General features: G+C 36.2%; 1 protein-coding gene across 1 annotated transcript in view; it reads right to left on the bottom strand.

Moving 5' to 3' along the window:
- The window catches only part of LOC149569055 (ran guanine nucleotide release factor, putative (Mog1/PsbP/DUF1795-like photosystem II reaction center PsbP family protein)), a 114,382-nt gene that overhangs the window by 9,840 nt on the left and 88,270 nt on the right, over positions 1–16,272 (bottom strand). Inside the window, exons 5-6 of the mRNA XM_089821839.1 lie at positions 13,741–13,788; positions 13,561–13,637 (exon numbers count right to left, since the gene is read on the bottom strand). Coding sequence (XP_089677965.1) covers positions 13,561–13,637; positions 13,741–13,788 — 125 coding nt within the window. The remainder of the gene's footprint in view (positions 1–13,560; positions 13,638–13,740; positions 13,789–16,272) is intronic.

Below are 16,272 nucleotides of genomic sequence, written 5' to 3' on the forward strand. Positions count from 1 at the left end.
CTCTATTGAATACTCACTAGATGATGATCTGGTATTTGTTTCATGTTTTTAAACATCTATTTACTCTCTTGGTTGCTTAAGGTTACTCTTTTGTTTTGTTGCTTGGCTATCTTTGTTGGGTTATATAGACAGATTTATGCTGAGTGAATCATGGTTATGGCTTTCGGATAGCATTTATGGCCTGGTTTTGGTCTGTAAGAACTTGATGCATATTAGTCACTTCTTTGGGAAATTTGTTGTTGGATATTATCATTGTTAGGATCTTTGGAGGCACATTTGATATGGTATCGGATGATTCTCTTATATTGGGCTTTGGATTCATACTGGTCTCTAGTCGGTAACGGGGGCATTTCTTGGTTCACTGTATGTTCGCTGTATGTTCACTCGTATTTACTCATATATGTATATATATGCTATCTCTTACAAACCTTTGGTTATGAGATTTTTTGGATGCATGCTATCTGGACAACTTTATGTTATCGGTTTTATGACCTTATAGGTATTCTATGGTTCAATATAATCTACTTTTGAAATACAATTATCTTACTCTTGTTAAGATCTAATCTTCTTTGCTGATAATACCATATATTACTCTGTTATCATAGCATTCCCTAATGAATGACTTTGATGATTCTTTGGTGTGGTTCATCGATGATTTGTCAAGTTGGATAGTAGCCATTATTGTATTGCAAGTTTGAATAGTTTTATTGTCACATTCCTCTGGATCACCTTATTTTAACGACCTAATCATGATTGTGCCCTAGATGGTTTCTAGCTTCAGTTAAATAGTGGTTTTACATAATTGTACCTAGATGATTTCTAGTTTCAATTAAGCAGTGGATTTACATAACTGTGCCCTAGATGGTTCTTGGTTTCAATTAAATAGTGGTTTTACTTAATTGTGACCTAGATGGTTCTTGGTTTCAATTAAATAGTGGCTTTACATAATTGTAACCTAAATGGTTTCTAGTTTCAATTAAATAGTGGTTTTGTATAATTGTATCCCAGATGGTTTCTGGTTTCAATTAAACAGTGGCTTTCAATTATATATTGCACACATGATAATTGCTTTCTTATTTTATATGATATTAAATATTGATTTATGTAATCAAATGTATCTTGAATAGATGTAATTGTTTAGTTACAAATACTTGAAGATGTTATGATGCCATGATAACAATCAGGCTGCCTTGTTTTGGCAAGTGAATGCAAGATCAACTTGGCCTCCAAGAAAAGGGGAAGAAAGATATCATTAGGAAAGGGGGAAAGGATATGGTTAAGGACAATGATGTTAGAATCTGATAAGATTAATAACCCAGAAAACTAGTGCAAAGAATAAATATCTAAACTATGAATGCAAATGATATAAAATCAAAATAGCATCATAGAGTTAGTCTCCAAGAGTGTAATGCAAATGCTGGAAGCAAAATAGCATTAAGAGGATGCAAAAACAAGAGATCCAAATACAAGCCAGGTAGCATGCTTATATAGGCTAGGAAGAGGGAGGAGGTGGCAACACCAACCAATGAGGAGCAACCATCTATGAGACTAAAGACAACAAAGTATCTTCCCAAGATAGCTAATGGATGCTCACATGTAGGAAGGTGACACCTCACAACCATTCACCTAATAAGACATGCTTTATTAACCTAAGCGACATTATTAAAAGTGTAGGAAAAACCTAGCAAAATAGGAAAAATAAAAAACTACACTAACACCCCCCCCATAAGCGAAGCTTGGGAGGAAGCTAACCTAGCAAAGCTATGAAAGCAGGAAAATGGGTCCCGACAACAAGGCTTGATCAGGTACCCAATACAAGAAAAAGAACTAGATGAAGGAAACTAAGCCTCCAATCTAGGAAATCTCCCAAAGAGAGGAACAAAAAAGAGCATGAAGCATCTCCGAAGCATGAAGCTGCAAACACTGTCAGAAGAAACTATTGGAACCCCCATTGAAATAGTGCATGACCAGGTAGAAAAGACAAAGTCTGAAGATCAATCGAAGAGGTGACCTCCAAAGGTAGGAATGAATGTCTATATAGTAGATGAACCATCTCACCGAAATGCATAGGTGCCTAGCCACTACATCTGCCTAGTACATAGGAACAAAAACTGAATACGTAGATCACTCAACCGAACCAAAGAAGCAATAGAGCCAACAGGTGAACCCCCCCATAATGCTGAACAGGGAGAGGGGTGACAGGAACACTGAAATGCAATGCCAAAAACATCTGCAAGAAGAAGAATCAGGAACACCAATAGTGCAATAGAAGTACAAGCACAGGATAAAGGGCGGTGTCACCGACACACTGCATGGGCTAATGTCGTGGAAGAAAAATTCACTTGACAAAGGTGGATGAGCACAAAATGGCAAAACATCATGACCCCCCATGGCACTTTATAACTGAGTGCGAGTACAAACAAACACAAGGTGTACAAGATCCCAGATATGCAAAAGCAGGCACTTTATCTCAGTGCATTTACAGAAAAAGGAATGCAATAGAATAGAAGCATACAATGCTCAGAAGTCAGAAAGAAGAGTGAGCCAAAAGAACAGAAAAAGAGATTCCAGGACCTGTAAAATCCAAGTAATCCGCCAGAGTGTAAAAGTGCAAAACTCGAAGGAGAAAGAATCTGGAGCAAAATCTGAATAAAAGACCTCTGCAACTGAATAACTCATAGAACCAGCTTTCCAACGATATTTGGCGAGTCCAGAAAAGAGTCTGAATGAGCAAGATATGGCTCCCGGAAGGCAAAATAGAACATCTGGCTTTGACTGCCAAAACAGGCAACTAGACTGTAGCAAAAATCAAAAAAACCTATACCGTCATCTCCGTCTTAGAACCAGCTTTCCGACGCATTTTTCGGATCGAAAAAATACGTCCGTATGCTCAAGTTACGGAAGAAAAACCAATAGGGCCTCCTCATGAAGAGCATATGCTAAAAGTGAAACTTGGGCACAATAATCAAGGAAACAAATAGCACAACTGCGATCTACTCGAAAAATCATGCACTTTCAAAAAAAAATCGCCTCGATACGAGGTTGTATGAGAAAGTTATGATCCTCCGAAGTTTCCAAAACGAGAACTGTGCACAATCACGGCTCAGAATTTGCAATTTTTGAAGAATTCATTCATGAAAATCAAAAAACAACTCCACTAGTGGATAGAGCACAAAAAAATAGCCAAGTTCATAACAAGAATCATCAAAATCGAAGTCCATATGAGCAAGAATGAGACATTTGAAAATTGCGTTCAAATCTGCGACTGCCAATGGAGAGGGGTATGGCTGTAGCTTTGCATGCTCGATTCTGCAAAATATACAACTTGCATGCAAAATCTAAAAGATACCCAGATGGTTTTTCGGAGCTGCGAACAAAACTCAAAAGCGTTTTTCTTGTTGATATACAGAAAATGCTACTGTAGTGTAAATTAGACGCCTTTCACAATAAAAAACGGCTCCAAAAATCAAAAAACGACCCCAACAACCAGAATATGACATGCAAATGCTGGATCAACTCCCTAAGTCCATCAATGGTATGCTGGAACCTGCAATACTGATTGAAAACTTCAAATATGCAAGTTGGTTGTCAGAGTTGAGATTGAAACCCCAGAGAAAAACCATTTTTGTCAAAACTTTTCTGATTCTCAGGATCATCCAAAGATGCAAGAGAAAAGCAGACTTCGTTTTTCAAAAAAACTACAATAAAGTTTATTAGCCCCCCCTGAATCTCTCAAATAAAGAAACTAAAATCTACTCTTGCACATAGAAAAGCTCTGATACCATGTTAGAATCTGATAAGATTAATAACCCAGAAAACTAGTGCAAAGAATAAATATCTAAACTATGAATGCAAATGATATAAAATCAAAATAGCATCATAGAGTTAGTCTCCAAGAGAGTAATGCAAATGCTGGAAGCAAAATCGCATTAAGAGGATGCAAAAACAAGAGATCCAAATACAAGCCAGGTAGCATGCTTATATAGGCTAGGAAGAGGGAGGAGGTGGCAACACCAACCAATGAGGAGCAACCATCTATCAGACTAAAGATAGCAAAGTATCTTCCCAAGATAGCTAATGGATGCTCACATGTAGGAAGGTGACACGTCACAACCATTCACCTAATAAGACATGCTTTATTAACCTAAGCGAGATTATTAAAAGTGTAGGAAAAACCTAGCAAAATAGGAAAAATAAAAAACTACACTAACAAATGATGGATTGGTAAGTATGGAGTAGAATGGACTAGTGTCACCTTGTCACCATAGGTCCCAAGTAGGAATTTGGAAGGGGAGCGCACACTTATGTCTCCATTAAGTTGAGATAACCATCTAATCACGGATGGTATGTCACCGACTTGCTCCTTATAGGACTATGTTCACCTTGGTACGTTGTAGGTGTTTCGAGTTGGCATTCCTTGTTAAGACTCTAATATAAATTTTATCAAGCAATTATATAAACATATGTATGTATGTATAGCTGCAGTATAATATGCAATTACATGTGTGTAGATGATTTGGTTGAATACTAGTATTATCTAAAGATGTGTAAATGTGTGTGTGTGCGCGCATACCCATGTTAAATATTACAACTATGCATACATATCGATATAAAATTACTTGATAGGGAAATTGAGGCCCTAAACATTAAATGTATTCATAGTACATACACTTATAGCAATGACATTTAATATATCTTTTTATCAATTTGTAATGTCTATTGAGTAATCTTGTATTTGAAAGGTACCTAATCAACTCACTAATTTTATTGAACAAGGTTAATAAAACATTTGGATATATGAACCATTATAGAGTTAAGAGCCACTTTATAATCTTGGTCGGTCATATTGTATTGACAAATACTTTGATTTGAATTATGATAAGGGAGTTCAAAGAGCTGTAGAGTGGAATTCAATACGTACCCGAAACATTGATTTTAAATCATATAACACTTTATTATTGACAATGGATAACACTGGGAAATTTGAGCTGGGTGGATATGCTCATTGTGTGTATCCTCTACACAAAATGACAAGTGGTGGACTTATTGTGCCTACTGATCGCATGAATTAGGGGTATTGATGCAGGAGCATCCTAGGTGTAAGAGCAATCTTGCATCACCAAAAAATATTTTATTTTCAGTGTTTTATATTTTAATAAGGACTAGTAGACAGGGTGGTTATTATTTATGAGAACTTGCTATTTTTAGTAAGTTTGTCATAAGAGCTCGAAATGTTCTCATTTTCTACATGAAGGTTCATTTTAGAGTTATAAGCCTACTATAAAAATCTCATTGCTCCAGCTTAAGTATTAGAGAATTTATTGCAGATTTTTAGTGGAAAAATTTGCAGAAAATCTTCAGGCTCACTATTGGAGGCCTTAGAGTGCCTGGATAAGGTTCGAAAACTTGATGGAAGGGCACTTGCGCAGTACCAAGTCTGTAGATTAGGAGCTGGCATTTCCGAAAACTGGTTACAATAGCCAATCGGAGCAACGGTTCGAAAGTTATCGCTTTCCGAAGTTGGGCTACCGAAATTTCTAAAATAATTTGTCAAAAATGTATTTAGCCTACTCAATATGTATTGTTAGGGTCTGTCAACCCTAGGTATTAAGTTTGAGCATCTAGAACCTTCTCGGGCGGCATAAAATTGCCTATTTAAGAAAGACTCAAAAATTGTCTAGGACAGCTCTGGATAGTAATTTGTAGCTTAGTCTTGCAGATTACTGTAATGAAGGCACCCATGTGGGTTAGCATATTGTACTTGTGAATTCTGTAATTCTGCATTTGTGGCGCAAATAAGTGCATATTTTGTTCTCGCATTTGCTGTTGTTTCTTTGCTTCTGTTATGAGTTTATGGTTTTAAGGGAAGCACCCTTCATCAGGTATGGGTGGAAGAATTAGGTTTGGAAGGTGGTATGAAAGGGAATCCTTTCATTATTGTGCAACACCCTTTCATCCCTGCTTGGACAGCAGTAGTAGTATGTATCTCGTTGTTCTTGATATATTATTGATGCAAACACATTTAAGGTGGTGATATACAGAACAGACTCAGCAGAAGCTAGAGACGATTGCACAAAAGGCTCCGAACTGTACTCTTGACCAGGAGAAATCAGATTGAGTTTCCACGCACATTACTTGACTTTCTTACTGCATCTAATATTGTGGCTTCCATACTTGCATAGACATAATAGGCTGCACAATTGTTCGCTTATACTTATCGTAAAGACACTTAGAAACATACATACACAGCCTGCAGTGGAGGACAAGTATGAAATCTCTGCATTTACTTAGAAAGAAACAGAAACAAAGAGAGCTTTTCTTGCTTGCGTCTGGTGGTTGGAAGTACTTGGTGGATAGCTCTGTTCCATTAGTAAGTAATTTTCTGCATTGCTGCTTGTAAATGAAACAGAGTTATTTTCCTTTTCTTGCGTTTCTCAGTAACTATGAGTACTATATGTTAAGAGCTGTTTCAATTTTAAAATAAGAGGGAAGATTCGTAGAAAGCTCATGTATGCACAATCTTTAAGGCTGAAAGGGTCTTTTTTCATTAAAATGTCAGGAAGAAAAGAGAAACATTTCCTTTTGTAACCATTCTTAGTGAAGGGTCTTATGCTACTGTTAATTTGGTAAAGAAATGAACTCTTCCGTATTACATCTTTCCTAAAAATGAAGAGAACCCAAGTTTGTCAGAATAAATGTAATAAGGAAAAGAAGATTTCTAGCCAGGTAAACCATCATGTTACTGGAGACTTGCGCATACTGATTAGCTAGGGAAGAGGAATAGAACGATATCTGTCCTTACTACTTGTTTCCTTAGTACTAAGAAACACAGTTCAGATTTTACTTGTGCACCTTAGTATTTATGTTTTTGTGTATTGTCAATACAGAATGAAATAACTGTTGAAGAGAATGAAACCTTAGTTAATCCATGTTGTTCAATCAGCCTTCAGGCTGTAGCTGATACTCAAACTATCACACCTAAACACAAAAAAACACAACAGTGGTAGCCTTATAGAGAGATGATGTGAGAGGATTTAGTAAATGGTACTTTCTGTTTATGTGAAAAGTTCTCAGGACAGTTGTCAGAACTGGATAAGATTGACAATTATCCATGAGCCTTTCAGCATGGACCTACATAACGTGAGAAAACAGCTCTGGCACATATACTTCTTGGGAACAGATGAGGTCCTAACAAAGTACATGGGCTCGATTGTGTAGTTCCATGCTGAATAGTTCGCATGTTTACATTGAAATAATACTATTAAGAAGCACACAACTTAAGAACCAAAATGAGTTTCCTTCACTCAATCTATCTCCAAAGGTGCAAGTCAGATAGGGTGTGAACTCAACATCATATTGATCGTGTGCAGTGAAACCTTCGCTGAGGTGTACTAACTGGACGTTAGTGTTTGTCAGTTCATAAGTTCCCAAGTACAGTCTTAGTCTGGTGTTATACCAAGTTAGCAGTAGCTATAGGGTATAACTGATTAAGAGTGTAGGGCCTTACACCAATTCCAGATGACTTGACCTAACTACATAACTAGCCCTTGCGGAGAGTCAGGCCCACCTCAGTAAGAAATAAGCAAGGGAGGATCGAGTTACGATCCATGGTTGGGTAGATTAATGCCTTTATAATATCTTTTCACCCTTAATGCAGAAAGAGATTAAAGATGCTCCACTGACTGCTAGTTGATAAAAAGTAAGATTATTTCCATTCTCTGTACTTTGATTATGATGCAACAGAAGAGAAATTTAGAATAGAATCTACGTGAAGTTATTTCGTGACATGTTCCAGTAATGTTTTATCTTATTGTCTTCAAAATAAATTGGCATGTTATATCTGTTCCTTCCCTGTTTATTTAATTTCAAAACTTTGGTAAATCTTGAAATTAGTTGATTCTTTTGTTCCAAGTAAAATGCTTGTTACATTTACCAGGGCAGAGAATGGTGCTTCGGGATTTTACAGTTCTCAAAGACCAAAGATTACCTTGGTATGACAATCTAAAGTGAGATCTCCTCTTCATTGTAAACTCAAGCATGCACGATGTACCCTCCTTTGCTTGTAATAGAAGTGGAATCTAAAACATTAAAGGAGAATGTAATGTAATCCCCAAATTATGATCCATACCACAAAGATCATAAATTCTGTAATCTAGAGCCTTGTATATAAGGTTTGATTATACTGAAAATAGTGATAATGCTATCAGTATCCCGCAAATGCTAGAAGCGGGAATTGTAAATTTATATTACCCAAACTTGCAAAAGTTTTGGGCTATAATGGAGGTTTTGTTTATTCAATTCTCTCCTCCCGATGCCCACATTGAACTGTGCTGTGAAAGTTTTATAATTTTAATAATAAATTTTAGCTATGGCCTATTACACATCAAATTAACAAAAAGTTACATTAGAAGTGAGTGTGTGTGTGTGTGTGTGTATAGATAGATAGATACATAGACATTAAGTAAATCATAAGTATATATAATAAACATATATATACATACTTGTAATTTATGATTTACTTCAACTTCCCTAAATCCTTAAAAAAAGATATAAATATTATCCTTGTAGATTTGTAGTGGGAAGATTATAGTGCCACAGCACCTGATCTTCAAAATCTTGTCATCTACATTTTATTCTATCTTCACAATGTTTTCTGTTGTGAACACAACTGAAGTGTTTTTGACACAATTCACACAAAGAAGCATACTAGATTAACTAAAAAGCACTAGAATGACCTTGTATCTATGTGATACAACCTATGGATGCATGAAAAGAACATACAAGGGCAGGAAGCACATAATGCACTTGACCTTGATGACACTGGGTCCTTATTCAAATTATACTATTAAACCTCAAAATGTGGATGTAGATCAATTGTTAATCAGTAATGAGTTTGTTGATTTGGAGAGGGAGGTACAGGTAAACAATGGGAGGCAAATATGGCAGCATATGAGGCAAAAGATGAGGTTGGTGACCCACCAACGGCAAGTTCAATGCATACATAGCTTAATCTCATCACTATAAATGAGGCACCCATTAAGGATACTGCAGCTATACAATCTACTTCCACAACACCCATACAATGACAAAAAACGTTTTGAGCTTTAGTTGTAGACAGCAGTTATGATTTATATTTTTTATTGATAAAAGAATTTGAAGTAAAGATGTATTCAGAGGTTGAACTTAGTTTTTGGCCTATCGTATGCATTAAACTCTAATTTCAATTTATATATGATGAAAATTAGTAATAGCTTCTACAAATTCAATTATATATGGGTGTTTTTAGAATATTACAACAAAAATTATGATTTTTCGAACATTCAATGAAATAAATCAATTTTTCAGTCTTCCTGAAATTTTTATCAAGTACGAAGCACTGTTGTGAGGTTTTCACACCATCGGCCCAAAAATTTTGGGGACCCCCTTTTTCGGGCAAGCGTTGGCAATTTTCATGGATTTTTGGAATTTTTTCATTTGCCTTGGCAAATATTTTTTGAAGTTGTCCAAAAATTTCCAATTTTAGAAAATTTTACGCCTTGGACGCCTTTGGGTCAAGAGAGAAGAGGTTAGATTTGTCTTTCACCTAGTTTTAACTTGATTTTCCAAAATAGGTAATTTTATCCTTAGGCCAAACAAATTTCAAAGACAACATTTTCTCGATAATTTGGACTATACTTGACAGGATAAAATTACAAAATTTTGGACCTAGACAGTTTTATTTTGAAAACTGGATCTAATTATGTAATCTTTAGCATTTTCAAAATATTTTTTTTTTTAGATTTAATTGTTTCGGAAATTTTAATTTTTGGTGAAAAATTTTGATTTTGTAATGGCGAAATTGAATTAGGAAAATCGATTTTAGATTCTAGAGAAATGATTTATTTTGGTTAAAAAATTAAAATTTCATTGCAAAATCGATTTTGGATTAAATTGCAAAAAATTGGTGTTAAATAGGTTAAATTTGTCTTAAAGATTTTGAAATCTTTTAAGAAGTTGGTAAATTAAAATTGAAAAATCGATTTTAGCTTGCTAAGTCCGATTTTAAATGATATTTTAATTACTAAAACGTCATTAAATGAAAATGTTTAGCATCTCCAAGGCTTTATTAATTTTATTTTTGCAATTTTGGTCTTAACCGACAAGTAAAATGCAAAGTTTCACTATGGCAGAATTAATTTTTAGCTTGGCATTTAAATCTAGGCCAGAATTGTGCACTAATTAAATTTTCTTTCTCTCCCAGGGCTAGTTGGCTAGCTAGGAGGAGTGTGTAGAGTTGGGTATAAGAAGGCTTCCCCCTTTCTCATTCCACAAGCAGAGAGCTGCGATTTTTTCCCTAGCTAAAATTGGTGGAGCCAAAATTTGTAGAGCCGAACTTTGTGGAGCCAAAATTTGTGGTCTGATTTTCCTAGGTTGGATGATATTTTTTAGCAATGAAGTACATATGATTGAAGCCTGATTTTTGGCACATGCATGGGCAATTTTAAGAGGACAGAATTTTGATTTCTTCAACTAGGGCATCATTATTTGCAAAGGGCTTGAAATTCTTAGGTCTAAACCAAACTTCAAAGAAGACCCCGCTATTGGTAAAGGTGAATTCAATTCATTCTAGAGCTGAAAGGTGGTCCTTAAGCGGATTTCGCTCCTTGTTCTTGTCTAGCTTTGTTTCTCTTGGTTCTTCTTGCATTCATCATCCACCACTTCATCATCCCATTTACAGGTTGAAGATTGGAGAGATAAGTGTAGAATCCATGATAGGACATTTGGCGAGGCAGAAATAAGCTAAACCACCCTAGGAATGAAGTTAGGAGATATAAATGTAGTCCATCCTAAGGTAACAAAGAGGCAAAAATAAGTGGTAGTCCCACCCCTAGGTTGAAGATTAGAGATTGATAAGTGTAGTGATAGGACTTGAAGCGGTAGAAATAAGTTAGAATCTATCGATAGAAAGAAGGTTGGAAATCGATAAGGGTAGTCCATATCACTTAGAACGAAGGGGCAAAAATAAGTGTTTAGGATGGTAGATGTTAGTGCAAGCAAGAACCCTAAGGGAACAAATACTAAGAAAGACAAAGAGGACATGATGCCCAAAACCACCCTCTCCTCAAAAATGAGGCAAATTACCGATACCAATATCGATACAGTAAACATGATACAGTTGAGAGACAAACAATGGATCAGGCTGCCAAGTTCCACCAGGATAATCAAGATGCCTACTTCACTCTCCTAAAACAAAACTGGGTACATGAAGGCAAGAAGGGAGTCACCAAGGCGTCAAGGTTCACCCGATCAGACTTCAAATCAGAGTTTGGTGACCTCATTGTGCTTCTCAGCCGGATCATGGGTGTCTCATAAGGTATGCAATTCAAGAATTGGATGTATTACTTTATTGATGAAATTGCAAATGGAAAGGGAAAATTTGATTAGGCTAGAATTATAAGTGAAAATCTAGGATAACAACTTAGGGCAATGTAAAACTAGAAGCAATTCCACATGGGGTCCTGGCCATTCTATTTGATTGCAAGCCAGGAAAGGTTGAGGTGCAAGCTTTGGTGAAGAATGAAATCGGGTGAAGGGCGAATTTGATTGAAGATTGAGATTCAAGAAGCCCCACAATTTCAAGAAAGAGCGGATTAGTAGAAGAGATTTGAAAATATTTGAGGCTAGGCAAGGCTTGGCTATTTGTGCAAGCTAGCTCGGTTGGATTCGAATGGGAAGGTTGGAGGACCAGGAAGGTTAAGGAAGGCAAGGATAATGGGGGAGTTTAAGTTCGATTTCAAGGTAGTGGCCAAGAGCAAGACTCTCAAGTTGCAAAGAAGTTCATATCCAGGGAAGCCACTGAGGCCAAGGCGAGATTACCCCAAGTACATGAAGACCTCATCCTTTTAGGGTCAGGACATCAAGTACAAGCAAGTTCAAGTGGTGATGAGAAAGTTTCTAAGGACAAATCCAAGGCTTCACCTTATCTCAAGGATTGAATAAATTTATATTGTTGATGAGGTGGCACTTTCATGTGCATGCAATCAAATCATGCCAAGTGTCCTATGTTCTAATTGGTTGACAAATTATTGTAATTTTCTCATTGGCCCACAAAGTTGGTGCCCTCATGTAATTGGTTGGATAATGGTAACCCTAATTAGGGTTTGTAAGATATAATCTTGGCCCTTGATTTTGCCTCTTAATCTCGGCCATTCATTGTAATTTGGAGGCTCTATATAAAGCCATTTTGCTCTCATTTGTGAGGGAGTTATGTTGGAGAATTGTTGCCAAAATACTATCAAAATTGTTCTCTATTCATTGTTGTGGCTTGCATGGTGGATATACATGATCATTTTGGTGTATTGCATGGTTCTTCTCATCTCTCAAATTAAAGTAGGATTTCATTTCATGTTGTTAGAGTAGAAGTAGAAGGCTAATTGTATGGTGATGTTAGTGAATGTTTTATAGGGACCTATATACTAGGCCACTAGCATCCTAGCAGCTTGTTAGGAAGTCTTGTGTGGTAATCTAGTCCAATCGCTCCTAGTTCTACTTGCATACCATCTTTCCGCTTGTACTTCAAGTTGGGTTGGAAGATAGGTGTCAGTGTGAAAATCCTAAGAGTATCCCTTAGAATCATCACACCAATGGAGGTAGCGCGGCTGGCAAGCTTTCCTTTGGTTAGATCCCCATCCATTTCCTAATTTCTCCATCCATAAAAGTAGTAGTAGAGCAATAAGCATTTAGTGATAGGAGTAGTTGAAAGTGAAAGTGATCAAGGAGAAAAGAACAAGTCAAGCAAGCGAAGTACCACCAAGTTATCTTCGAATGAATAACGTAAGCCCGCCTACGTGATTACCAGCAAATCACATCAATATACTGAGTTGGCATCCACAGGTGTAAGAAACATTGGAGTTTTGCTTATGTCCGCATGAGTATTAACTTTTCAAGACAGGAATTGAGTGTTTGATATCCCATATCAGATATTCAATTGCTAATATGTTATGTTGTGATACAAAAACTAACATCAAGTACCTATAAATTTTGGGTGATCCAGGTAATTGTTGAGTCTATGCTTTTCAACTATGATATGAGTATTTCAAAAAAATTCTATATTACTTTAAAAAAAATTGCTGGCCATCCCCTGTCATCCCTGTCTCAAAAACTTGGTGTAACATGGAACAGAATTTAAACACACTGAAATGACAAATGTGATGAGCTAGGATGTTCTAAGAAATATAGAGGCACCATTTTGCCTACGATTCATTCTGTAAATGTTCCCCAAAATTTTAAAACATCTCATATTTAAACAAGGACATCATGCAAGAAGACGAAAAATTACAGAAATTTTTAAATATATCACAGTTCACCAAAAAGAAAGGCCACTGCAATCTCTGTACCACAAATCTGGAATGAATCAATGTATTTTTTACAAAAATGAAACATGCCAGAAGGTAGGCACATTCCATTTTAAATAATATCCTAGCATTTATACAATCTTCCTAGTTGACAGGAGGATGACCTTTTAGGTGAAAAATTTGCAAATAATATAACTAAAAATCAGGATGTGCCTTACAGACAAACCTGATCAGTAATGGCTCATATGCAGTAATCAGTACATCAGTGCCAACGCCCTTCAAGCGCAAGTTTGCAACATAAACCTGAACAAAGTTGTAACATTAGGAAACTGAAGATATCATACAAGTACATTAAAATGAAATTTGATTTTCCAAAAAGACACATTAGAGAGGAAAAGCACCATACCCTTACTATATTGTGTGCTTCCCTCCCTTGCCTACCCTTTGAAATTCCCTGCAGTTAATTTGAGTGAGTGAGAGAATCACAAATCATGTTCAAAACATTTGTGTAGAAATCTCAAAAGAGATTGATAAACAATAAATTAACAATAACCTTTCTGATTGCCTAATGTTGGTCAAATTTTTCTATAAAATAAGGCATCATCATGAACTGTCAAGTGCAGGATATCACACATGGAAACCAAATGCTCAATTTAAGAGTTTATTCCCACAACAGAAGGCCGCCAGAAATCCAAATACAATATCCTGCAGAAGTTTAGAACCCAAAACTTCAAAGTCATAAGAAAATTGGCACATCACAGCAAGTGACATAGTCACTCATCTCTTCTCCAAGCTACCTCTGGAAAGCAAAGACACATACTCTGAAACTCAGGACAACACTACTAGACTAATAGCACAGACTAGCATTAGTAGAAAAGCATATTGCTGTCCATGGAAAGCATCAGAAAACAAATAAAAAATGCTGATTGATTATCACAATAAAAATTATATTGTGATTAGATAAGCTCATACTCATTTCCAAGTGCCCAACTTCGTCTTCATTAAATGATTAAAGCACAGCATATTTCCAGCCCACATCATTCTTTCCCTTGTATTACTAAAATTCTAATCCTCAAGATAGTCTGCATAATTCATCATCTTTTTCATTGTGTCTACATGGACTGACTCAGATCTTAGTCCCTGTTATCCTTAATGACAGCAGCACTGCAGTATTTTCTGTTAGCATCACTGGAATCCATTAGCCCCATTGTGATGCCATTAACTCACATCATCATTCAATTATCATAATCAACCATGTCTAGGTATTGATCTTGGCTCTAAGCAGTGTGTTGGTCTAGGTTTCTCCTGTATGATTGTCTTGCTTAGAAATAAATTCTTTTTTCACAAAGCCATACAGGTTCATCCTTTTACTCACAAACCATATGACCCATAACATTGCCTTTTATAATAATAATCAACTTGTTAAATATTGATGTCTTTCAAGGAAGGGAACTAAACTTAAATTGCCTAAATTAACTTTGCATTTATCCAGGAATTTGATTTCCGTAGCTCCTAATCACCTGATCTACATTATTATTAAAATTGCTAGTTTTTATCCAATTCCCAAGAGATATACAACATTCATCATTCTAAATTGCTAGAACTAAAGTATACATATTCAAAAGAAAATATTAAATATTATGTCTGAAATGGGAATAAAAATCAGAAATAGCTTTCTATCTTTGTTCCCATTTGTTTGTTTTCTGGCTACCTGCATGTGCACATAAGAATATATCATGCAACAGAAGGAGAAAAGCCATCATGGAAGGTGAAATCAAAATGTTACTCTTTCACACAATTTTTCACCATCTGTCATTAATGATTGGGATAAAGTATAATAATTATATCCACCCATTAAGTAGGGAAAAGAGGTAAAATAGCACTCAACTAAGCTCAATCAAGCTTCCCGCCATGGGAATTGTTGACGTGGTATCACATTGAAACAGGATTGGTTGGGTAATGGCACTACTGCATACCATAGATATGAGCCAGGTACCACAAAAGGCCATGAATATTCATTCTGCAGTGCCACCAATTGTAGTTATTGATCTGCTGCTGGGATCAAGTATTAAACTTCCCTTATTCCATCTATGCATAACAAGAGATTTCACAGTTTAACATAAAGAAAAGAACCATTATGCAAGGCACACACAAGTTTTCACCTTGCAGTTGTAATAGTTGAGCTGCACTAAAATAAAATATAACCTCATATTATATTGGGGGCTCCACCACATTAAGAGAGGTAAAGAGAGACGATGAACACTCAGCAATACCACGTATGGAGAGTTAAACTCAATCAAACTTCCTAAATCCTTTTGCACAATTGAAATTGCTGGTGTGGTATCAAATAAGACCACTGTGTCAAGCTTGGCTGCATAGAATAATAATCTTGGTAATAACACAAACCAAAGAACACAACTTGGCATTACAGAATACATATTTGAGCTAAATGTTGCTGTAGACAACAAGACTTGGTTCAGCAGCATGGCCAATCATAGCTATGGATCACCAAACAACCAGTACACTTTCCATTTCTACCTATGCACAAGATTTCAACAGTTCCCTTGCTAACACATTGTGACTAACATTTTACTAAGGCTTGCATGAGGACTTATCTGTTTTCCAGTCACTCTCAGTCTAACAATCTTTTACATATTTGGACAGTCCTTGTCTTACCTATTTCTGTCCATTGTGTTTTTTCGCTTCCTAAGTGTGCCTTCTCTTCCAAAACTTCTCTCAACTACATGTCTTAAGTTTTCAACTTCTTCATTACATCATTCCTCTGTTTGTCACGCTCCATGCCATTGCATTGATTGAGCTTCTCCATTCTATCATGTCCTACAATTCGAGTCCTTTATGATATTATCAACCCCTGAACCCTGATATCAACTCCTACATCTCCAATCACATGGCGTATTGTTTATGGTAATTTATTTTG

The sequence above is a fragment of the Cupressus sempervirens genome, chromosome 3, assembly GCF_028749045.1.
Source record: "Cupressus sempervirens isolate cs-2001-9-10 chromosome 3, ASM2874904v1, whole genome shotgun sequence".
Classification (NCBI taxonomy): Eukaryota; Viridiplantae; Streptophyta; class Pinopsida; order Cupressales; family Cupressaceae; genus Cupressus; species Cupressus sempervirens.